The sequence below is a fragment of the Astatotilapia calliptera genome, chromosome 18 (genome assembly GCF_900246225.1).
Source record: "Astatotilapia calliptera chromosome 18, fAstCal1.2, whole genome shotgun sequence".
In the NCBI taxonomy this organism is placed as follows: domain Eukaryota; kingdom Metazoa; phylum Chordata; class Actinopteri; order Cichliformes; family Cichlidae; genus Astatotilapia; species Astatotilapia calliptera.
In genome coordinates this window covers 32,924,298-32,949,265 of record NC_039319.1, presented here as the reverse complement: position 1 = coordinate 32,949,265, position 24,968 = coordinate 32,924,298, and the positions used below count along the sequence as shown (strand labels likewise).

The following is a 24,968-nucleotide window of genomic DNA, read 5'->3' as shown; positions in this document are numbered from 1 at the left end:
AAGTGTGAGCACCTTAATGTTTTGGCATTTTACAGGTTTGGAGCATTCAGGTGAGTGTTAACGCAATGCCAAGGAAGAAAGATCTCAACGTGATTGGAATGCCGCTGGTTAAGAAAGCTGCGTATAAACAAAGTGAAGCATCAATGTAAAGATGAATGGACCAAAATTCTTCCAAAAAAATGCGAGAGACGAATACTTGTACTTAGTTTTTCACAATCTGCATTTTGGCTTTGTTTGACTAAATAATGATGTGGTGCAATACACCATGAGTCATTGGTCTGATGTTGTATTTACCCAAGTGTAAGACCTGCTATGGACAAGATAATTTTTTATTTCGTCCTGAAATGTAAAATCATAGAAATGATAGAAGGTGTACTTTCTTTTAACCTTGATTGTATTTAAAAAGTTATTTTCCAAAGATCAATTTGATCTTTGATTGTGTTGTTTATCACTATACATCTATATCTAAGGGGTTTCCTAGCTAAATGGGCTTAAATGGGAGTGAATGCATAGTGACAATGACTGACATATTTAATTAAAGCAAAGAGTCTGTGTTACCCAATTTAATATGCATTTTCTTGTCATTTTATACTCTGGTTAATTAAACCCCAGTTAAGAAATATTTTTAAAATGGCACAAGTGATATTCCCTTTGTTTGGCATCAAGACTGTTTTTATATGGAAGTAAAACCCTGTTGAAGCCAGCACCATTGCTTGTGGTTACTGACACTGGGACTCAAGGACAAGTAGATGCGCGAAACATTCACATTTAATGTGGAAAGTTTTCAGATTTTAAATGTTTTATCAATAAAAAAACTTGATATTTTTACTACTGATATTTTTTGGGGGGGGGGGGGGGGGGGGGGGGGGCTTGGAATTCAACCCACAACTGCTTTCATTAAGGCTTCACCTAAACGTTGCCTTCATTGTTATTCATGTTTTTAATAAGTAACTGCAAAATCCCCAGATAATATCCTAGAGCTCACTTGTTACCAAAATGAAAGACCAGAAGAAGAACAACTAACTCTCATCTTTAAGACTTAAGTCATCAAATATTTTTACCTTTTTGCACAAACAATTTTCACACATCCATCAGCTATAATCGATTAATCAACTAATTGCTGCAGCTTCAATTAGAACAGTGACTTACAACTGAGCAGTTGTAAGTTGTGTCTAACAGATTTTAAATTTAGAAATCTTGCTGCGTGTCTGCAACTGAAATATTAGGATAAGCAATAATTACATTGCACCACATCATATGAAATGTGTATAATAATATGGATGGCAGCACATCTTCTGGATTTCCAATTAAAAAGCTGAGATGGAAATATCTGTTCAGGCGACAGGTGTTCAGGAAAATATATCATAGTACTTCCCAACACCGCATAAAGCAGATGTACGAAGCGCTCCACAATGAACTCGAAATACTAGAGGGTTTGTAAACTTGTAAATGTCATCATGCAATCTGTATTATCATTTATGATTTGTTTGTATTTATTCATAATGCCCAATTTTGGGGCGACACATTTCTGCAGAGTGGTGCTCATTCCTGCGTTCATACATTTGAGTTCACAGCTTGTTCCTTCACTATACAATAGACAAAAGGAAAAATGCTGTTTCGTAAAGATAAATATCACAGAATGAGTTGGAACCAAGTTCCACCAAAATCACCATTCAGAGCAACAACTTCCAATCAGACTGCAGCCAAACATAAAAACAGAGCCATCCACATCTGAATGTTAACTGCATCTGAGTAGTCCTGCCCGTCCTAGGAATCTCTCACACACACACACACTCACACGCACACACACACACACACACACACACACACACACACACACACACACGCACACACTCACACACGCACACACCTTCTTGCTACCACCCTCCCAACATTAGGCTGAGCCAGGCACGGTTGCTAGGCAACCATAATTCATGGACTGGCAATAAATGTATGTTAGCATGAAAATATAAAACTGAGGTACAGAGAAGAGAGAAACTGAGACAGACAGCGACTGAGAAATAAGAGCTTACCTTTATTCCCTTCAGCCCATTAAAATAATTATCTGTATTGTTCCGCATTTAACAAGCAGGTTAATCACAATCAAAGAGTCTGAATCTGAAAAAAAAACTGAATATATTTAAAAGTTATTTACAACAGTCTATTCACCTAAAGTCAAAGCTGACAGCTTTCTGTGTTTTTTCAAAATGATACTTAATATTACAGCAGGTACACTTCATATGGAGACAAGAGACAAAAAGGCTGAAAGATCAAGAGTGGGAGATGAGAAAGTTTCATTCTTAACAAACACTGGAGCAATCTTTATTACTGAGACTGACAAGTACTGATACTGTTTCCTCTGAACAACCCTTTTTTTTTTGACAGTTCAAATAACTATGAGTCTCGAGTCTGGCTTTCATTTCTTTACTGTATCACACAGTGAGCCACATGTGAATGTCACCGCTAAAAGCAAGAGTTTCACTTTACTGTGAAACGAAGATTGAACATAAGAAGAAAATGTCAGATCAACCAGCTGCCATGATTGGCCTTCAAATAACACTGCCCTGGGCAATATCCTCTTTCACACAGTTAAACCATTAAAGAGTACAGTTAAAAACATATAAAGCTGTCAGTTTCACTCTCTTGGAGTCTCCATTTCCTTGAAATAAGTACATTTGTACTTTTTGTACCTAATTGAAAAGATAATTTTGCAATCATGTGTTTTTGTTTATAGATTTCCATCCATCTTCTTCCACTTATCCGATTTAGGGTTGTGTTGGGGCTGGAGCCAATCCCAACTGTTACAGGTTGAGAGTCAGGGCACCAGTCTGTGGCAGTGCTAACACAAAGAGAGAGAGAGCTATTCGCCCCTACAGCCAGTCTACCAGTTAACCTAACATACAGGACCCAGAGAGAACCCACACACACGCATAGATTCCACACAGAAAGGCCCCATCTTGCCAGTGGATTTGAACCCTTGGACCCTTTTGGTATAAGACAACAGTGCAAACCACCGCACCACTGTGGCATCTGTTTAAGGAATCATTAATATTATACTGAAATGTCTATACTTAATGCTTTACTAAACTTGTTGTTAATCCAATTTTAGTCCAGTTAACTAAACTATTTACACATTTTGACTTCTAGTAAATGGAAAATTGCTTTTTGAGTTTGTAGTCATACGTGTCTCTGTGTGCAAGTCTTTTCAAAACCTAAAGAGTAAATTTTCTTTCCAGTATGTCATTGTTTTTCTTGAGTGGGATATGATTTCATCGTTGTAATAGGGCTATAAAAATACACACACTGATCTTGGGCTACATTTAGGCCTAACGCAGCTGAGTTTACGATGATTATTTTTTAGGCTAATTATAAGCCATTGAAGACCAGACATATTTAGCCCAGAAAAGAACATCCACAGATGCTGATATTTAGGACTTGGCAACAACTCCGTGTATGAAGGGTATGTAGTTAGATTATTAAAGAGGTTTTTAGAGGGAAATAAATGCAAAACCCTTTATTGCGATGGTCAAATCTCCTCCATCTAAATGTACATGTGAATGACCAAAATATGGCTAAATACAAAAACCAAAACTGATTTAAAGACTTAAAAATATCAACAAATGCCTCTGAGATCATCCATGGAAACACATTTGTCACAACAAGTTTATCTTGACTAACACAATAAATAAAGAAAAGCTTGGCAGTGGATTTCAAGTTTCACATTGTCACACAAACAGCAGTTCAGATTGTGGCTGCCGTATGCGTCGTGTTCCTGTAAACTCTGATCACCCAACCCAATCAACCGCACATTACCGAATTTAGTCACCCACACAACATATTTTGTTCATTAAGTGCTGTCAAACCCGGTATCGAACTATACGTGAATGAAAAGAGAATCTACATCTGAGTGTGTGCATATACTTTTCAACATCAAACATGGTAATGTGACCTCATTGTGTGCTTTTTAAACATTTTCAGCACATTACACACACACACACACACACACACACACACACACACACACACACACACACACACACATATATAGTAACATAAAATTTAAATATCCAAAATCCATTTTCTTATCATTTAATTGATTTTAATCATGTGAATTATGTTTATGCTTTTAATCAAGCATGATTTGATGGTAAGTGGAACGAGATGATGACTGTTCATCTAGGGCAAATGTAGTGTGTACCTCACTTTTAATGTGAGATGTTGTTGGAACAAAAGTTCAGTCAGTTTTTCCAAGGTAAATACATAACAACTAACAAGGGAACTGTTGTATCCATGCTGAGGATTATATGTTTTACAGTAAAATACCATCTAACATGTCAAAAGAAAAAAAAGATTTTGTATCAGAGAGAAAAAAATAAAAATCTACAAAAATGTAATTGAATTGAAAAATAACTTAAATACACTACACAAGGACATAAAATTGGAAAGAGTAAAAAACAAACACTAAATTCTTTAATTCAAATAGGTTCCTATCATCGTACTAAGGCCAATGTTACAGCAAATTGTGACTTTCCTTTAACATTGACTCCCTGCTTTGTGTGTGCAGAACCCTCAGTGTAAAGTCACAGAACTCAGACTTCAGCCAAAAAAAGAAAAAGAAAAAAAAAGTCTACTCAGACTGATTTTGCGTAGGTCTGCATTTTTTGATTCCATCTGAACTTGTGTGTACAAACCACAAGAAGAGCCATACAAACCTTGTGTTTGTGAGTAGACACCAATTAGAACAAAACTGGCTTAAAGTGCCTGCACCAAGGTCTCGCATCAAATGTAAAGGGGCGATTTTGAAATGAATCATGTAAAGCTACTCTGGTATTTATATTCGTAAATCCATCTTTGAAATTGTATTTCCCTACTAGTAAAGCATAAATGCCAGGTGTATACACAGTGACTTATTTGGAACCACTTACCACAGACAGAGTGCTAGTCATTGGGCCACCATCCCGGCTGAATGTGCTTCCATCTTGGCTCAACATAGTGGCCCCATCCTGGTTACCAGGCATGCTGGGCAAATCCATGCCCTGCAACTGGTAGGGGTGGTGTGGAGCTGAATTGGAGGGAGGGTCCAGAGAGTGATACGGTCCAGACGGGGAGTTGTGGGGGAGGTGAGGGGGTACCATGTGATCTGGCAGGGTAGGAGGAGTGATGGGTGGAATGTTGAAATCATCATCGCCCAAACCACTGACTGGGTATGACTAAAGACAGACAGGACAATGAAAATAAACAAATACAGTTTAGTCAGGGTCACTGTATTCAATAAAATATTGAGTCATCATTAGCAACATGGTTCTGCTCAGGGATTCCTTGTTCTGTCACACATGGAAAGTACGAGACGGAAAGAGCAGCTGCAAGATCCCAGCACAGAACAGAGCAGGTATCCGTGACAACAGACATGACAAAGATTGCATCAAAATAGAAGCTGCAGTGGAGGTGGGTTGCAAAGAAGCTTGCATGTATGCAGTAACATTGGGCAGGGTAAAGTAGCTTAAACAGCACACCTTACATGTGTAAAAGCTAAATCACCATCAGCTCATGACTGCTGGTATGATATCAGATTTTGACTTCATGGCTGACCTGAACTAACAAGCGTCCTGCCCCTTTGCTCGTAGGGGGCAAGAAGCCCCCCTACGAAAAAGCTATTGGCATCAGCAGGAAGGAAAACCTCACTTTTTCCGATCGCGGCTCAAGAGTTGGTAGTTCGTCTTGTAATCGGAAGGTTGCCGGTTCAAACCCCCGGCTCGGACAGTCTCAGTCGTTGTGTCCATGGGCAAGACACTTCACCTGCCGCCTACTGATGTTGGCCAGAGGGGCCGATGGCGCGATATGGCAGCCTCGCTTCTGTCAGTCTGCCCCAGGGCAGCTGTGGCTACAACTGTAGCTTGCCTTCACCAGTGTGTGAATGAATAGTGGAATTGTAAAGCGCTTTGGGGGTCTCGAAAAGCGCTGTATAAATGCAACCCATTATTATTATTATTATTACTTTTAATAGGAATCAGCCTCTGACAGAACCAGGCTCAGAGGCTGGGGTGATGGGAAGTAGGCATTTATTTAATGCCAACTAGACTTCTAATTTTATTAAGCCAATGTACATTGCTGTTGCCTCATGGGCACTTCATTGGTGTTGGAAAAAGTCCAACCATCCATCGTTGTTTCCTTAGAGTGTTGAATCTACACTGTACTTTGAACAGATGTGGGCATCCATGTGGCTTGCAAATACGGGATATGATCGCTGGAGGGTATAAACTAAACCATCAGCTATTGTGGGCTGGTGCTGAGATCAGCTGATTTACCAGAAATGCTGAAATTCATGGTTTTAGTGCTTCTTAATATTATCTTATTAAACAAACAAACATTGCTATGAGCTTTCTGAAATGTTATGGATGTTAAAGTCAGGTGTGGAGTAGCTGACATAACATGATGGGCAACACTTAAAACTTGAAGTGACTGGGCTATGTTGCTTTTAGCAGAGTGCACAACTTAAAGAAAATCAATAATAATTGCATAGAGGTCTATAGGAGTACAAGAGTCATAAAACATTACTGTCAGAGTTATTAAATGACTGCGAGTGGAAAAACTACACACCATTGTTTCCTCAGACTCCAGTCTACAGCTCCGTATTGTGTCATGCAGTCTGTCTTCGTCAGCCACAGCTTGTATCATAGACTAATTATCGCTAATGATATTCCCCGTCTTGAAAGAAAAGCCTCGTGAACAAATACTTGCTCATTCAGTGACACAACAATACAGTAATTTATATGTACAAGCCCATTTTGCCTGAGAGAATAGACACAGGCAGGTTTTTGTGTGTAAAAAATACAAAGGTGCTAATCTGACATACCAAAAAACAAAACAAAAACAGGAGCAGTCCCCATATCATAACAAATTATGCTGAGAGCAAAGACACATGAGAGGGAGACATGAAGAGGGAAATGAGTGAGAGAATCATGCAAGAGGAGTGAGAGATAAAGAGAGGGAGAGAGGCAGTGTTAGAGAAGCCCTCTCATACTAATCTGACAGAGGAGATCTTTTATAGAGACTGACAGTCTTTTCTGCTTGGCTAGCCACACCAGTCTCTCCATCTCTTACTTTTTTGCTCTTCATCTCTCACCATCCCTCTCCTTCCACCCCTCTTTTGCTCTCTCTCCTAATCTCATCCTCAATTTCCATTTCATCTCTCACTCTTTTCTGCTCTATCTCAAACCCCATGCAGTGTTGAGTTACAAGTTGCATGACTTGTGAACTAAACGATGAGTTATACAGTATAGGTTCACTGTGGAACTCACTGCCACCGTGCTAAAACACGGTTCCACTTATAAGTTTCCGCTTCAATTTAATATTTAGGAAACAAGATATAAAAATAAAACAAAATGATCAACAAATTGAAAAAAATACTTTCATTTCCCTTCATTTTGTGCTCATGTTCTCTATATTTTATTAATAACCAACAACTGATATTATATGCCCTGAAGCTTGTTGTGCAGACTAACAAAAGCTAACTCACATCAGTGAGTCAAACTGCTGCACTGGGTCACAGAACACAGCAGATATGCATCGCTCCCTCTCACATCTTTCAGTTTTAGGCAAATTTAAAACTACTTTGATTTGGCTGCAATTCAACAGTCAATCTACAAAACAGGTTTGTTAAATAAGTCTTTATGGGTGTGTCATGTAATCCCAGTATCAGCTTAGAAGGGCTACGAGGTAGCACCAGCACTGGCATTACCAACGCTGTCTTGACTGTGTCTTTTCATAACTTCACAGCCTGAGTACTTATCAACTTCTTACACGAGTAGCAAAGTTTGAGGTGCCAGGGGCATATTTTAAGATGCTTTTGCACATTCTAAACAGTGCAAAAGCAATTAAGTCAAGCAATGTGTCATACGGTGGAAGCGAAATAGATAAATGCTGCATATAGAAAGAGTGTTTTATTAATCCCAAAGGGGAATTGCACTTTAAAGGAGCATCAAAATGTTGAATATGGATTGAAGATTTGCATGATTGAATAGAGACGCCATTTATTCTCTGATACTTATTTTGGCTCTGTCCTGTTGCTGTAAATACAATCTAGAGCACAACTCTGAATAGTCCCAAAATAAATGCAATTCAGTTTTCAGTAAACTGTACTAAAACAACAAACACAGTCGCTAGCCATACTGAAATGTTACCAAGCTATTTCATTAAATAAAATTATGGACAACAATGTTTTAATTGACCAAAATCTGGTCAGAAACAGTAAATCTGTGAAGCCAAAATGAAAATAATCGGGCTCTATAGACGAGAGACAATTGGAAGATAATTTAGGGAAATGTGAAAATGAAAATAAATGATAAATAACTGAATAAATGAAAGATCAGTAATGACATATAACAGGATACAGTACCTCACATAATGCAAATCAACTGCACTGTTAATGTTCTGTGACTTAGTAATTTAATCTGAAATGTTAGCCTTTAATTATTGTTAAAGAGGATCAACAACCAACATGTAACTTTAGCATCTAATTAAAGAAATGTACCACTCATTTTCACTGTTGTACTCATCCATCTGTTTCTCTGCAACTTTTCAAACTATTCATGGTTCTCCACAGCTTACACTCTGCTTACGATGAATATCATTATATTCTATGTTTTAACAACATTTCACAAATAGTACATTTCCCACATCTTGTCTGTGATCAGCCCCACACCCATTTTATTGTTTACAGTGCATGTGTGGTCAAGTGCAGTTCAACTATAGCTTAATTATAAATGGCACAACTATAACAGTTTCGGGAGGCATTATGTTATCATTTTATCATCAGTCTCACCTGACTAAGGTGTGTCTCGATTTCTGAAAGCAGTTCTTGCCTATGCTGTCTGTGGACTTTTGTGAGGTGATTTCTTTTTAAAAATAACCCACAAGGGAAAAATAGCTAAATCTTGCAAGAATGTTGTTAAAGTTGCGAGAGTACGTGACACTTCTACATTAAAATAAAACAAAACTTTACATACCAAACCATTAAGTAAAACTTGATCTAGTGCAGTAATTTTACTAAAACCTGTGTGACCAACTACATAGCCCTACAAGCGTATTGGGTTTATCGGGCAACCATCAAGCCGAATGGTCCGTTTTCTTGGATCACTGTTACACTGTTGAGCTCTGAGCTGTGCATAAATTATACTGCTTGTCTGTCTGCCTCTCTCCCTCCCTCTCCAACTCTGTCATTCCTTCAACTTCTGCATAAATTATTCTTCTCCTTCTCTCTTCCATTCATGTTGGTAGTACAATAGACTGTTCCTTGTGCAATGGGAGCTCCTAGAAAGACTAATGTAGTCAGGATTAAGTCCTTTCCCACATGTAGTGTTCGTGTTACAAATGCATGTCGATTTCATAAAATTAAAAAAAAGCACATATGATTGTGAGTAATATGTTGCCAGCATTTACAGAAGGAGGTTATCAAATACATCTGCTGCAGACAGGTTGCTGATTTGTGAAGTATCCAATGGGCATTCAGTTAGAAATTTCTTAAATTTACAATACTGTGAGTTGCTTAAAAGTCAATATTCAGTATGACCACTTTTATTCTTCAGCACAGATTCTGATCTTAGGCAAGCTTTCTTTCCAAAAGCTCTTCTTTGGCTGTTCTGTTCTCCGTCAAGATAATGTTATACATGTTATATCAATAATGTTAAGGTCTGGTTCCAGGGGATGTCAGTTCTTAACTGATGGTAATCTATCCAGGTACGCTTTTATTCCATTGGCTGTGTGTTTTTTCAGATCATTGTCCTGCTGAAAAATGAAGTTATTGTCAATCAGACACTTTCCAGATTGTATTCCATGGTGCATCCAAATCTGATGGTACATGCAATCATTATTTCATCAATATTGACAAGATCTGCAAAAGCACTCGCTGGAATGAAGCCCCAAACCACAACTATGTTTTACAGACGACTGTAGACACTCAGTGTTGTCTCTGTCCTTTGATGATAGTTTGAACCAAAAGTTTTAAAAACGGGATTTATCCTTCATAAGACCTGTTCTAGGACTGATGGATTATAGCAAAATAAAAATATAATCATGATTATTTTACTACAGTTATTCATTTACTTAACAATCATGTCGTTAATGAACTTTACAAAATGTGCCTTTTAACAGTTGATTGCCTTGAACTTTAAATGTAGCCTAATTAACATGAAAAACAAATAAATGGTAGAAATAGAAGGTGAAGGTGGTGGGGGACACAAGGTCATATATCAAGGTCTCATAAGAAATCAGACTCCGATTAATGGCTGTTTCACTGTAAAGCCAATTATGCAGCTGGAGCAGTTGCTTCCTGCAAGTCTTTGGTGGCCTACAGTCTCTAGAGTGGGGTGATTAGGGCCATGGTGGATTACCTGTTGCCCTTGCATACATGCACAGTAGTCACACAGATAGTCGGTCAACAGCCAACCAACACCTCAAACACATACAGCCAAAACTGGACCAGACAAGACCCTTGATGATCCGGAGACAAACAGTGAGTGAATTTGGGCTTTTAGATAGAGGTGAAAGTGCACCAGGTTTAAAATGAAAATCTAATTTTATCCCTTATTCATTATCACTGAAGGCCAAAAATCATAGAATTAAAATTCTACTGACACATGGTGGGGTGGTAATTAGAGTTTTTTAATGTCCACTAGTGGCCAGCTGTTACAGCAGCTATACAGCAGTGTGCGATGCATAAAGCCCTGGTGTACGTGGGTGGGGATTTACAGAAAATGATTCCACTGTGCTGTGATTCTTTCCTGTGTCTTCATAAAAAAAAATAGTGCTTGTAGAAAGATGATGTTTAAATTGATTGTGCAGAGTAAACTGAAGAGATACACATACACTGACTGTATCCTCTGAGAGCTGGATGTAAACACACTCACACAGAAGCTACAGTATGGTTTTATGAATGCTGAATTTCTCAGTCAGTTGTCTTCCTGATAAAACGTGGGAGCTTGTTTAAGAGAAAGAGAAACAGACAAAGCAAAGAACATCGAAACAAAAGTGTTTTTTAGATTTTGGAAGACTTGGTGCCCCGACATATCTTCCACTGACATATTAAATTTGTAATTCACTGATACATCATGATTTCCCACACTGCAAAACACAGACTGAAGAGAAATGTTGCATGAAGATATGTTGACGAGTTTTACTGGAAACAAACTGATATCTTAAAATAAAATGTAATAAATAAATAAATAAATGAATAAAACCATGAACTAACAAAGGTAAAAAAGACAAGAAAACAAATCTGTCAGACTCTTTGATTATAGTGTTTGTTGTGTAAACTGAACAGACAAAACCTAAAGGTCAAGGTTAAAGCTATCTAATAATAAACATCAAACCTCTTTTGTATGATACACAGCTCAGATTTTCATGAAAGCACATGAAAGCTAAATTATACGAGATGTACAGAGACTGTTTTTGTTGTTTTTGTCTCAGATGCACTCACTAAACCATATCTTGCTGCATCAGTAAATATATATTATGACTATATACCTCATATGATGAATAAAAGCTGATTTTTCCTTAAACCAGGTCAAAATACGCACAATACAACGTACAAAGTGCATGGTTTAACCACAATTAATGACCTTTGACTAATACTATGATTAGAGGCTGTTAAGTCATACTTAACTGCACCACCATCAGACATGGAAAATAAAAATAAGCAGCATCAATGTACAACTGTAGGTGCAAACATATTGATCCCAGAGATCAGGTGTGCATTAAGGTTTAAATGATTAGAATGACTTTTCCCACAAGGTTGGCTAGTGTAAGCCAAAGCGTCACAGTTTGGGAACTCACCAATTTCTGGTCAGTCTGTTCGTTTAATAAAATAAATATCATGTACAAGTGAAGTCTAAAAATTCAAACTGACTTCAATCTGGGCGTGAGTTTACTAGAAATTGGGGCAAATGCCTTCCACCTAACTTAGTTGCTGTAAGCATAATGTGCAACTCCAGTTGAATTCTGGGTATTGCAGGCTTTGACAAAGAGATAGTGCTGCAATGATACCAACACTTCAGCTGCATAAATTCTCATCTGATTTTGCGCAAGCGTTACAGATGTGAAATGCTAAATTCCAAATAATCTGCAGTCAATGCTTTTACTTGGTACAGTTTTCTGTGGACACCTGGAAGTGTTTGGTTTTGTGCATGTAGAGGTGTGTGTCTGTATGAACATTCACCCAGGGCAGGCGATGTGTTTCGGCCATGTGTGCGTCTCTCCTCCAGTGCTGCGAGGGTGGTGTCACCTTGCTGAGAGGGTGAGGGGGATGTGGCACACGAAACTGTGGGAAGAATCACAAAGACAAATACAAATTCAAATGGGCCCAGAGGTCAGAGGGAGGTCAGAGGTCAAATCAAAAGGTCATGAAAAGCAGCAAGGAGAAAGCAAGAGACACACACAGAGACAGAGAGAGAGAGAGAGAGAGAGATCAAGTTTTCACTCATACAGAGGAAAACACAAGTAAAGTTCTGTCTTTATAAATGGCTAATATTGCTTTGCTTTATGTGAAAGTTGGGCTGCAATGATACCGAGGTGATAGAAGGAGCAGAAAGAGAGAAAGAGAAGCTGTAAATAAATTGCTTGTTTGTTTCCTCCACAGCTAATCCCCGATAAGAAAAGGTTACCCGGTGCTGCACAGCTGCAATGAGACCGAGACAAACACATAAAAACATCATTGTGACACAGTGCTACAAACAGGCTAGTCACTTTGAGTAAATGTGGCGATCACCACGTTCTTTTTAACACCACTGTGCTGCTGTGATTCATTTCTATGCACTCACATTTCAAACTCTCCTGCTAACACAACAACCACCGACCAAAAACTAATTTGTTATTGGATAAAAACATGTTCACATTATCACATACTGTAAAGAAAGTTATTTTCATGATATAAATCCATCTTTTCTCGAATACATCCTCCATACTCTTGGATTTGCAGGTCAGTTTTTCTATAAATTGTACTTCTTGTATCATACTGGTACATTTACTTCACTCAGCAGTTTAGTTTTTCCCACCCTTTTATTTGCCTCTGTGCTGTTATGCTTGATATTCTGTATCAGCCCACGAATCTTCATGACTTTGCTGATGCCCTGACTTTTCCTCTAGCACTACCATGAGGTTTAAAGTGAGTTTTCTTTTGTTTTGTTTTGGGGGGGGGGGGGTTTAACACCTAGCACCATTATCAGATGATATATATATAATCATCTGTTCCATGATGTTGTAAACCAGCAATATGGAAAAGAGGGTCAGATGACTTCTCATAAAATTCTGCTGCACTGCGTGGAAGTATTAACAGCATGTATGTGAACTTTAACCTGCATCAAAAGAAGACAATGTACATGTGAAAGGTCATAGAGAGCACAAAGTTCCACACATGTCAGAGGCATTTAAAATACCATTTGGTTACTGAGACAGCTTCAAATGGCTCGCAGCTACATTAAGATAGAACAGATAATGTTTGACCAGTGCGTGTTTTCTGAGTGTTTTGTTCCTGTTAGACTAACTACTGTAGGAATCAGAATGTAACTCTTAAATCAGTGCTGGGTGCATTTGTCTGTAAAGCAGTAATGTGAAGATTTCTAAATTCAGAAATCAAGTTGCAGTTACTAATCATTATACAGCTACTCTCTTACACAAAAACGTTTTGTATACGCATGAATGATGTACAAAAAAAAATTCCCATGGGCATGAGATTCCAGACCAATTAATGTTTGAAGAGTGTCAATTTTCACATTATTTAAAGTTTTCTACAATAAATATAAGCATGTGATGGTAAACACCATCCTCGCTTTCCTCATCACTGCAGTGTCCATAATTAGATGGCATCACATTACAGTGATTTTGTAAAGCGGAACAGGAAGCCAACGCATTATATTTCTGCATCGATGTCTTGTCTTACCCATACTAGTTGATTAGTCTATGAATTTATTTCATAGGCTAATCAGTGAAATGAATTCAACAATTAGTCACCTTTACTTTTTTTTACCGTTACCAATTCTTTACATTACCAATTCTTTCATGTAGAATTTTCTGTAGAAAAAAAAAAAATCACAATACCTTTAGACTGCAAACCTACACGTATTATTTTTATGCCTTCCAAAGCACTGATTCACCTGTCTTTCTCCCTGTTTCTGCATTAATACACTAACATTACTGCCACTCCATTAACATTTCCAAAAATGACAAGGATGAGGGTCAGACTTGACTGAAATTGGTTCCATTCATCACAACAACCTGCCTTTATAAAGGCAGTGGTGATTCAATAATAAAGCCATAAATTCTTATTCCACACACACAACTCCCCATCTTCTTATGGCAAAACACTATGAATAAAACATCAAATCATGTATTTCTTTACTGCACAATATTCTCTATATTGTACTCTATGAATAATGTATCTATAGTAGTGCATCTTATTAATATAGGCTTTGCTTGGTGGTGAGGTAATTCTGCACTAACAAACACACATCTTAGGCTTCCCTTAGGAGCTTGAAGTGTACTTTCAAAAGCAGCAACACCCACTTGCTGTGTAGTCTGTGCAGTGTACTGTTCTAGGGCTGTTGCTAAGTTATCTTGTAACAGCTGATGTTTACTATGTTGATCTCACTTTATATAATGAACAATTGTTCTCTAGTGGAAATTTTCCCATTTTTCATGACCATATTTTCAGGTAAGTTGAAATTTAAATGAAAGCAGACCCTTCATAGCGCTTTTTCCCCCCACAAATCTAAAACTCAAGGATTTGAAGTTTGTATCACAGAAGACAAAGAAAAACAATTATTCCCACATTTAAGATTACCAGCAAATACTTCTGATTGACAGTGACAATTAGTTGATTAAAATAATTTTTCTATAGGGGTGCTGTGCCAGTGCAATTTGGGTTTTGGCGTAAAGAAACATACCGTTGGTATTTACAAAGAGAGCGTAGTGAGAAAACTGCATACATATATATATATATATATATATATATATATATATATATATATATATATATGAGGCCTTTTTCTCTTCTCCCGTGATGCCATGCTGTGTAAAGTGCAGCTGTTTACAAAGTAGTCTGCATCACGAGTTCCCTTATAACAACTTTGAATACAGGTGATACGACTTGCTTTGTCTCATTGGTTTTTCAAACTAATCCCTAAATCTCTACTTCCCCCTCTTAGTAAACTAATCTACCCAACTTATGTATATTCAAACAGTGACACACACACACGAGCACACATGCACGCACTCCTCCTATTAATGTCAGAAAACCTTCCAAGATCACATAGTAAAGCTACATTTCTGCATGCTGCAGTTTAGATTGCATTTATCTTATTTTATTTAAATCTGATCTTTTAATGTACTTGAGATTATTTACATATTTTTGAAGTAAAAAAATTATTTTGATACATTAATAAATGTAAAATGATAAATACAATGAAAGTGTTGTTTTTGTTTGTTTGTTTGTTTTTACACGTTGTATACAATTATAAAACACTGTAATCTCTAAAATGGAAACCAATGAGCAGTTCATTCTGAAACACCAGTGTTTCTTCTCTTTTGAATATTTATTATTGCTCATTAATAAGACAATTGATAGATTACTCGATTACTTAAATAATCGATAGCTGCAACCCTGACTCACAATGCAGTATTATTGGGATTTTTAAAATTTGTGATATGGTAAGTATTGCAATAACATGTATTGCAATCTATCACCATTTTTCAACTGCAAATTATGTCCTGAAAGTTAAACTTAGACAAATCTGACTTACATAACAACATAAAGTTATCTCACTTCATTTTTTTTAAACTCCAAAATAGTATTCTCAGACACCGTCAATAAAATCTGCCATAAATGTCGTCATAAGACAGTTAGTTTGATGTCAGTGAGAAACTGAATGGGGTCAAGTTGGCAAGTACATGCAGTCCATTTCTGATAATACAGCAATTAACTGTGATAAACTGTCTAAAATCACATATATGAATTTGAGTTTTCAGTGGAGTCAAATTAATGTAAGTTTGCTTGTCTAACGTTATCTCAGGATTTTAGTATGTAAGATTAGCGCATTTGTTATATTCCCAGATCATTTTTATTTATTTAATAAAATATCAATATTTGATATCCCTGCATTGCTACATACATTGTAATACTATGCTGTATCGAACTCCCCCAATACACACACACACACACACACACACACACACACACACACACACACACACACACGTGTGTGTGTAGTCGTATCCTTGTGGGGACATCTCATTGACATAATGCTTTTCCTAGCCCCTTACCCTAACCATCAAAAATGAATGCCTAACCCTAACCCCTACCCTAAACTTATCCATAACCTTATGGTAACCCTGACACTAAAACCATATTTGGAGTCTCAAAAATGCCTTCCAACTTGTGTGTACCGGGATTTTGGTCTCCATAAAGGCTGTTGGTCCCCACAAGTATAGTAAACTTCCAATTTTTGATCCCCACAACGATGTCTAAACCGGTACACACACACCTGCTGCCTTTGTTTACTCCGGATAAATGACAACCACACTGCATGATTTTAGAAAAAAGGGAACACTCATCCCATGAAGTCACCATGTTACACTGATCCATGGTGCAAGATATCCCCAAGATAATTTGGCTGCACGTCAGAGAAGCTGCAACTTTCTCAAAATGCACTCTATGCGTTCTGATTACGGTTTCTCATTAGTAACCATATTCAATAAAATATGGAACATCCAACATTACTGCTGACATACTTTTAAAAGGAATTTAGAGAACAGCTCAGTGTGATTTGAAAGCAGAAAGTCAAACAAACAACTTCACAGGGCACACTCTGTCTCTACACACAAATGAACGCACACACACAGTCTCATAAACACACACCTGATTGGTTGAGGCGAAGTCAAGGCCTGGTTCTGGCATACCCAGGAACATGGTGTCCCCATCCAGCTGGAGAGAACAAAAAGCAAGAGCAACAATGTCAACAAACCATAATCAAACACAGCAAACATATAACGGAGAGCCGGCAAGGACACAATAAGTAAAGATGGAGGTAGCAGATTGCTGGCTGGCTGCCAGTCAACTATCTGTTTGCCATCTTCTTCAGACATTGAAAATCCTGCAACCTGCCTGAGTAAGAGGGCCGTAAACACACTTCTGTTTTATTACTGTCCATGTCCATCATACACAAGCAGAGATGAGGTGATTTAACAGTGACTGTCTTTGCCAGTCACCATAAAACAACCCTATTATTTCAGAATTTGACATTTTCAGAATGACAGATATTAGTATTTGTTGTTTGCAAATTTGATATGCTGAATCTAGAATTTTGATCCTGCCATTTTAAGTCACTGTGTGACTGACATTTGTTAAAGCACGTTACATAACTTTCACAACAGGAAATATTACTCTATACTTTATATCAGGGCAACTCATATACTATGAGAATAAAACATTATATTTACACAGAGCATCCTATTTGTATGCAGGGCCTTTTACTTCCTTATTTCTCTCTCTTATCTGCACAACACTTCCTCCTGTGAAGCCCTTTCTTTCACAATAGCTTTTATTTGTCCTACATCACAGACAGCAGTAAAGAACAAAGGGTTTTAATGTCACTGCATGTCACAGGCAAGCCACTAGAAGAAAAACAGTCTACAAGATGGTTTTTACATTTCAGTATTCTATTTGTTTTTCATTTTAACTGCATTTAATGTTCAAAGACATTCATAGTGAAGAAGATAATTATAATTGCTCATTAAATACATGTTTCTGGCAGTGTATTTATAGACTAGGTTGACTCCCCCAGCAGGTCTATTCATGTGATAAAAAACTAAATTCATTAACTGCTATGGTCTCTATTAGCCTACTGTTCCAGTTAACCTTTTTTTTTTATCAACATGCAAAATAATGATTTATATGAAATTTTCTCTTGTATTTTGTTTATCTGCTTCATCTGTTCATTTGATATCTAAACACTTAAGTCGGCAAGTTAACAGTCATTCACTGTTCCATGTAAATAAGGTTAAATATGATTTCTGTTCTCCTGCTGCTATATATACAGATTAGTTTGTCTTCATGTTGGAAGCGGGTAATAAACTCCATGGTGCCTCTCTCTTCCTGTGTGCAGAGCTACATACAAATAGCTCAGCTGCTCTAAACGTGCAACTACACTTAACAACTAGCAATATAGCACGTGGATGGTGCTACATTAATTGTGCCCCAAAATGTATTTTGTAACGTATTCAGAATACGTTACTCAATGAGAGTAACGTATTCTGAATACTTTAGATTACTTAATATTAGAGCTGGGCGATAGAACGATAACGATATGTATCGCGATATAACTTTTACTCGATAGAGAAATTAAGCTATCGCGATAGACCTCGCCGCTCTTGTCCTCTAAATTAAGTAGCGCAGAGCCGAACCAATCACAGCTGCAGCGTCACGTCGCGTGACTTGTTACATACAGCACAAGTGCCAAGCCGCACGTGGGTTTGTTTGGGAAGCAGCCAGCGGGTAATGGAGCCAGCGCGTAATGGAGGAAATGAGTGTGCTGACTAGAAAAATCAACCGAGCGTGACCGAAGAGAAAACAGATGATGGTTCCAACGCCGGAGAGATTGTCGAACGGAAGAGCCATAGAAGTTCCGTAGTGTGAAGGTATTTCGGCTATTTCAAGTCTGACAAAAAATAGAGTAGCGTGCACTGTAAATTGTGCCGAAAGCAAGTCTGGAAATACAATAAACTGGTGCATGCGTCACACTGTGCGCCACGTTATTGTTTCGGTGAAATGAATTTCTACAATACTGTTACTGTTAATTCTACTCTCTGCAGTGTTTAAATGCTTACATATACACACAGTTACTGTCCGTCCACACATACGACTCGGTTCTGCTTCTATGCCCCAGCTTTGTTTACTTTTTCCCACCGAGGCTTCTAGACTTCTGATTGGCCAACATTTCTGCACGGTTAGGAATCTAGCGTCACCTGCTGCTTTGGCATGTTCATAGCAGCGTTTTCCTTCATTTCTGCCTTTATGTGTGGACGGGATTATTTTTTAAAACGAAAACGGAAAATCTCCGTTTTCAAAAATACCCGTGTACGTGTGGACGTAGCCTCAGTCTCTGACTGGAAGCGCTAATTCGTCATTCGGCTTTTGTCAGACTAAAGTAACTGTTAAAACTGTTTGAAAAGCTCAGCTATACAACAAGGAGAGATTGAGAATTTCCTTTTAGTTCTCAGTTTATTTGATATTGACAAAAGTTAGTCAGTTTTGTCTGTTCTTCTGTAAAACAAACTAAGATTTATTTTTAGAATTAATATTTTGTTTCTAAGTGGAATTGACAATTTAGTCTGTTTCGTTTGTTCTATTTTGAAACTTAAACGCTTTAGCGGCTGCCTTTTGTGTAGTTTGCAATATTTGCCTTTATTTATCTGAAAAAGTCTCATGTTCCTTAAGTACATCTACCCTGTTGAACTTATTATGGGAAATAAATATTTAAATCAAAACAAGCTGCTGATTATTTCACATTTTACTTGTGAGCAACGGCACATTTAAATCTTACAAATATAGTTATTTGGCTTATATCGTGATAGATATCGTTATCGCCTGAAATGAAAAAAACATATCGTGATATGAAAAAATCTCATATCGCCCAGCTCTACTTAATATATTGTCAAGCTTTTTACAACTACATGAATGTACTATTGCTGTGTGATTTATTACTATTACTGAAGGCTACTTGCGATACCAATACAAACTAGATTTTTTAATTTTAATATAAAATGAGTAACAGTAGGGTGGACATTAGGTAAGGCTGCACTTTTTGCAGCAATCCCTGAAAACTATTCCAGGCGTATATAAAACAGGTCCGCGGCTCCAAACTGTAGTAAAGGGACCTCTGGCTAATACGTTGGGTTCTGTGTCGGGCTCGTAGCCGAAAACTAGCTTTACTTTGTTGTCTGGGTCAACTTTGCTAGCACGAGACAGAGAGAGGCGTTGAAAGGCTGCTGCAACGGAGCTTATTGTTTCGGAGGAAAACACGAACAGTCGAGTCTTGATAGCTGACTTACAACTGGGCTCGTCAGGCACTCTTTTTGGCTGCAGTGGTTATTGTTATATTTACATGCTTCCACTTCCCGTTTCTGGTCGGTGACAATTCGTACTTTTCCACTCTCCTTTTTCTCCCACCTCGCGCTCACAGACACATAACGGGTATGGCAGTCCATTCTCCCCACAGCACAGACTACACTGCCCATGAAGCTACATTATTTAGTTGACACTAGACAAAATACTTTACAACTCCACAACTTTATGAAAACAAAGGCACTGCGCATGTGCGTTTTACCCATATTCTATCACGATATTTCATTTTTTTATTGTTGCCCAACATTATACTGGTATTACCGTGGACGGTATGATATGGCCCAGCCCTACTAAGAGGGAAGAAATTTCACAAACTGACAACAGTGGCCTCCTATTTACAATACTACACTTCAATTCTTTGAGCTCTTTAGAACAACACATTTGTTCACACATTTTTGTAAAGCCAGACTAGGCTAGGTGTGCTGTACTTTTATTATGGTATAAAGGTACTGACTGCTACTGCTTTAGTGTAAAACAGCAGTGACTATTACTAATAAAAGCCTACACAACTCATGGGACTAAACAAAACAGTATTTGAATCCAGAAACCATATTCAAATCAATCATGGTATCCTTGGTAGATAATCATTGTCTTGGTTGACAAACACAAACAGAAGAACAACATTTGAACAGGTGGGTAAAAGCAAAGCACTGTTTCTTGTAGACTAACACACACGCACACACATACACACACAGGTGACAGGTGGACAGACAGGTGTAGCTGCTCTATCCATTTGCCAGCTGCTGGGTATTATGCAAATGAGGTGTAGGTTTACAGAGTCAACAGAAAGTCAAAGAACAGTGTTGCTTGTTGCCTGGTAGAATTAACAGTTAATTTTTAATGCCTTACAAGGAACACGTCCTCAAAAAAACATAACAATTACAGGAAAGGTGAGATTTGCATCTCTCTCCTCGCCATTCTCTCTCTGTGTGGGTTTCCCAGAAAAATCAGAGGACAAAAAGAAACAAGCAGACCTGCTGACTTCACTGCTAACCTAGCTTCTTCCATTTACCTTTGACCTGAATATATGACATCTCACAGGCACACACACAAAAACTACAGGGAAGCCCTTCAGAAATATACACAAATAGCAACATGCAAAAAACCATCATGGATCAAGACTGATGACTGACAAGTTTACCATTTGTTACTACATTTGATTCTTTCTTTATCTCATTAAACAAAGTGGAAAACAAACTAATATAGGTTAAAATATATCTGCATACAAAATAGTTTAAGGAGGAGTATGGCTGCTATTTCAAACCGCTATTATTAGCCAAGTATTAGTAAATATATTTGCTCTGATAACAAAAACAATTGTTAGTTAACCATAACTGATGTATGTTGCCAAGTGTGTAAGGATACAAATACTTAAAAAACAAAAATACTTTTTCGCATCAGTATAATTTATTATTGGGAGGATGTATAGCAACAGCTTGACAATACAGTCTGCGCTACTTTCCACTGATCAGCTGACAAATTCATCCACGTTTATAATTTCCACTTCAGGTGCCGCTTGCATTCATTTAAGAAGGTTCCTCTAGTCTTGCGGCAGCGTAATATCCCTCACACGAGCACAACCAATGTGAGCACCTGCCTCAGCTCTTATCTTAACCACCTGCTTTGACGTATGATCTAACCTCAGCCTGATGCTGGTGCCTTAAGACTGTAAATTGTGGTGTTAATGCCATGCACACTTACCCTATGCAAATCATAAATAACAATTCATCAATTCCTGAACTTTACATAAAAAACATGAAAAATTTCAAGACCCACATTTACAAACCAGGGTACAAATACTCATTTATACATGCTAAGCCAAGTGGCTAATGTGTTCTTGCTATCTAAAGGACAAATACAGCTCTCAACCTACAGTAAGTACCATGAGAAGAGAGGAGATGAGAAAGAATGAGGGCAGAGAGGTGAAAAAAAGCGAAATGGTGATGATTTCTTTTCAACGGGCGCTCAGTCTGGGAGGCAGAGTGGAATCTATTAGGCTTTTCATTAAGTCAGAAGGACCGACAGAGATCTCAGTTGCTTTCAATGACTTGAATTTGTGCTTATTCGCTCAGCAACCGTGTTGAAAAGATGCAGCCTCAACCTAAACACTAACATTTATTTGACCAAGGTACCATTAGGTGGTGGTTTGCCGTCGACATTACCAAGGACAAATATTTCTTGATTTCACTAGTATCATTACGTTTGTAGAGACTATTACTGATTGCACATTTCAATTCATTAACCACAATAAGGCTGCGGCTGTGGACTATTTAAGTAATTGAGTAATCTACTGATTATTCCATTGATTAATCGAGTAATTGTGTAAAAAATACTTTTGTCTTATTAATGAGCAATAATAAATATTCAAAAGAGAAAAAAAACACTGTTTTTTCAGAATGAACTGCTCATTGCAATTTCTAAAATGAAAACCAATGTTTACAAGTTTAACTGCATATAACATCTGTCAAAAAAAAAAATCCAACCTTTTGATTATATGTTGAAATTAAATTTTTAAAGAAAACATTTTCTTACATGCAAAAATATATAAATAATTTCAAGTACATTAAAAGATCAAAGTCAAATTTAAAAAAAGATAATCATCTAAAGCAAGACATAAAAATGTTACCCTTACTCTGTCTTCTTGGAAGGCTTTCTGAAATTAATAGGTGGCATGTTTTTGTGCTGCTGAAAACAGATCGTATGATGGTGTAGGCAATATTTAATATTAATAATCATTCAGTGGCCTACTTAACAACCTTCAGGTTGTTGGCTCATTTTTATTGGCTTGTGAATTTTTTATATTTTTAAATATTAATGCAGTTGAATTATTACAGTATTTTATATGATTTCACTTTCAATCTAAAAAAGTTACGAAAGCCTTGAAATTAATAAGGTCTAGTACACCCCATCCCCCCCTTTAGACGCACCCGTTTGCTGCAGGTACGGCTTCCATGTAAGATAGGACGGCTGCTGTCGGCCGTCATTAGGCTGTATAATTTAAACATGTATCAGACTAAGATAACAGTTCATCTGCATATTTTATTACAACTTCTGGAGGCTTACTGCCGATTTTTTCTGTGTAAAACAAACGGTGGTGGATGGAGCAGCTACAAAGTTTGCTTTTATTCACGCCTGAGTTTGTTGATCAGGTGCTTTGATGAAGGACTCCCACCAGCTTTTTCCCAGTAAAGGTTTTAATGCTGATCACAGGAACAGCGCTGCTGTTTTGGAAGCTAGAAACATATTTTCTTTCATTCAATAATGGCTCCGCCTCTTAGTCGTCAAATGAGGGTGAAACGCTCTTTGTTTACATCATTTAAAACATCTGCTGCAGAATCGTGCCTTAAAAGAAACATTGAGGCAAAGAATGTGTGTCGAGAATTTTTTACAATCAAATTATTCAAATTACTTGATGAATTGTTACAACCCTAAACCACAATTATGTTTGAGGGCAAAAAGTCACAAATGCTGATTAGCAGTGCAACATACTCAATCTCAGCAAAAACACAGCTCATCTGTTTAGGTTACTAATGAGCTGGTTGATAGCTGGGCTGCCATTTATTGTTAATTTCCTAAAGACATTATGTCAGAGAGTTGACATCATCCCCACTGCAGATGGCTACAGTTTACAGTACTGTTGTATGACCATTGTAAACATTCATATAAATTAAAAGAAAAAAGTCACAACTTGAAACCATTACTTTTTTGGGCAACAAGCTGGTTACTGGATTTTCTCCAACAAAATTAACATACAGTCAGTTGGGTTATATTCTCCATAAACCAACCGACCTTATATCATCCTTTTCAGTTGATGATGTGAGATACGATCGCTCTGTTCCTCTCTCCATCCATATACAGTCTGTGTTTATGCACCACATACACACAGGGTGAAACATGGAGCAGAGGGGAGAAACTAGTGTCTCTGCAAACAAAATTACTTTAAACTCTATATTAAAAATCCATCCATCAATTTTCTTAACTACTTAGCCAGTTTAGGGTGGGGGGTACGGGTATTATAGCAGCTAATTTGTAGCAAATTAGGTGTCAGGTTGGCAAAGTTTAAGTCATAAGTTTGAGACAAGCTTGAGACAAAAGTCTGTGTTTCTTATTATTAGCATTGCAATAGTGTTTTTGTTTAAAGAAAACTTACTACTTCCCCAATCCAAGGTCACGGTGGGGCTACAGCCCAGGGCAAGAGGCAGGGTACATTTTGAGACGGATGCTAGAGAGATAGACAACCAGTCACACTCACAACCACATCTACAGCCAATTAACCTAACATGCATTTCTATGAACTTTAGAAGAAAGCTAGTGTACCAACAGAGAACTCATGCAGGCACAGAGAGGCCAGTGGATTCAGATCAGGAACCATCTTGCTGTGCTAACCACTTAATCACAGCAAGCTCTGTTTCTCTGTTTTCTGCTACTTTCTAAAGGATCGCTTTTTGTGATCCTCACACACACATTCATTTCAATATATTGCGAGAAAAGAAAGAAAAGGGGTGAAAAAAAGAGCAAAAATAGTCCCAACTAGCAAGATACTGGCAATTCTGGAGATGGTGTTCTGCTGGCGCAGACCTAATGTGCAGTACAATGAATGGTCTATATGTCCTGTGACCTTCTCTGGGCGGCATTTCTGTAACCAACCAACCTAGTGTAATGTGTTATACCCTGTAGATATAAAATCATCAGTTTTATAAACCCTGTCGACCGTAAGTACCTGATTAAGACTAGCTAGCTAGGTTTAATTTAGTATTTAAAACTAATTTGGGGTTTAGTAGTTCACGGCTGAGGCAGCAGC

The 24,968-nt window shown here is 37.7% G+C and overlaps 1 protein-coding gene across 1 annotated transcript in view; it reads right to left on the bottom strand.

Annotated features, from left to right (window-relative positions):
• Positions 1-24,968, bottom strand: part of tox (thymocyte selection-associated high mobility group box) — a 60,717-nt gene that overhangs the window by 14,931 nt on the left and 20,818 nt on the right. Inside the window, exons 2-4 of the mRNA XM_026148583.1 lie at positions 16,904-16,969; positions 12,212-12,313; positions 4,926-5,210 (exon numbers count right to left, since the gene is read on the bottom strand). Coding sequence (XP_026004368.1) covers positions 4,926-5,210; positions 12,212-12,313; positions 16,904-16,969 — 453 coding nt within the window. The remainder of the gene's footprint in view (positions 1-4,925; positions 5,211-12,211; positions 12,314-16,903; positions 16,970-24,968) is intronic.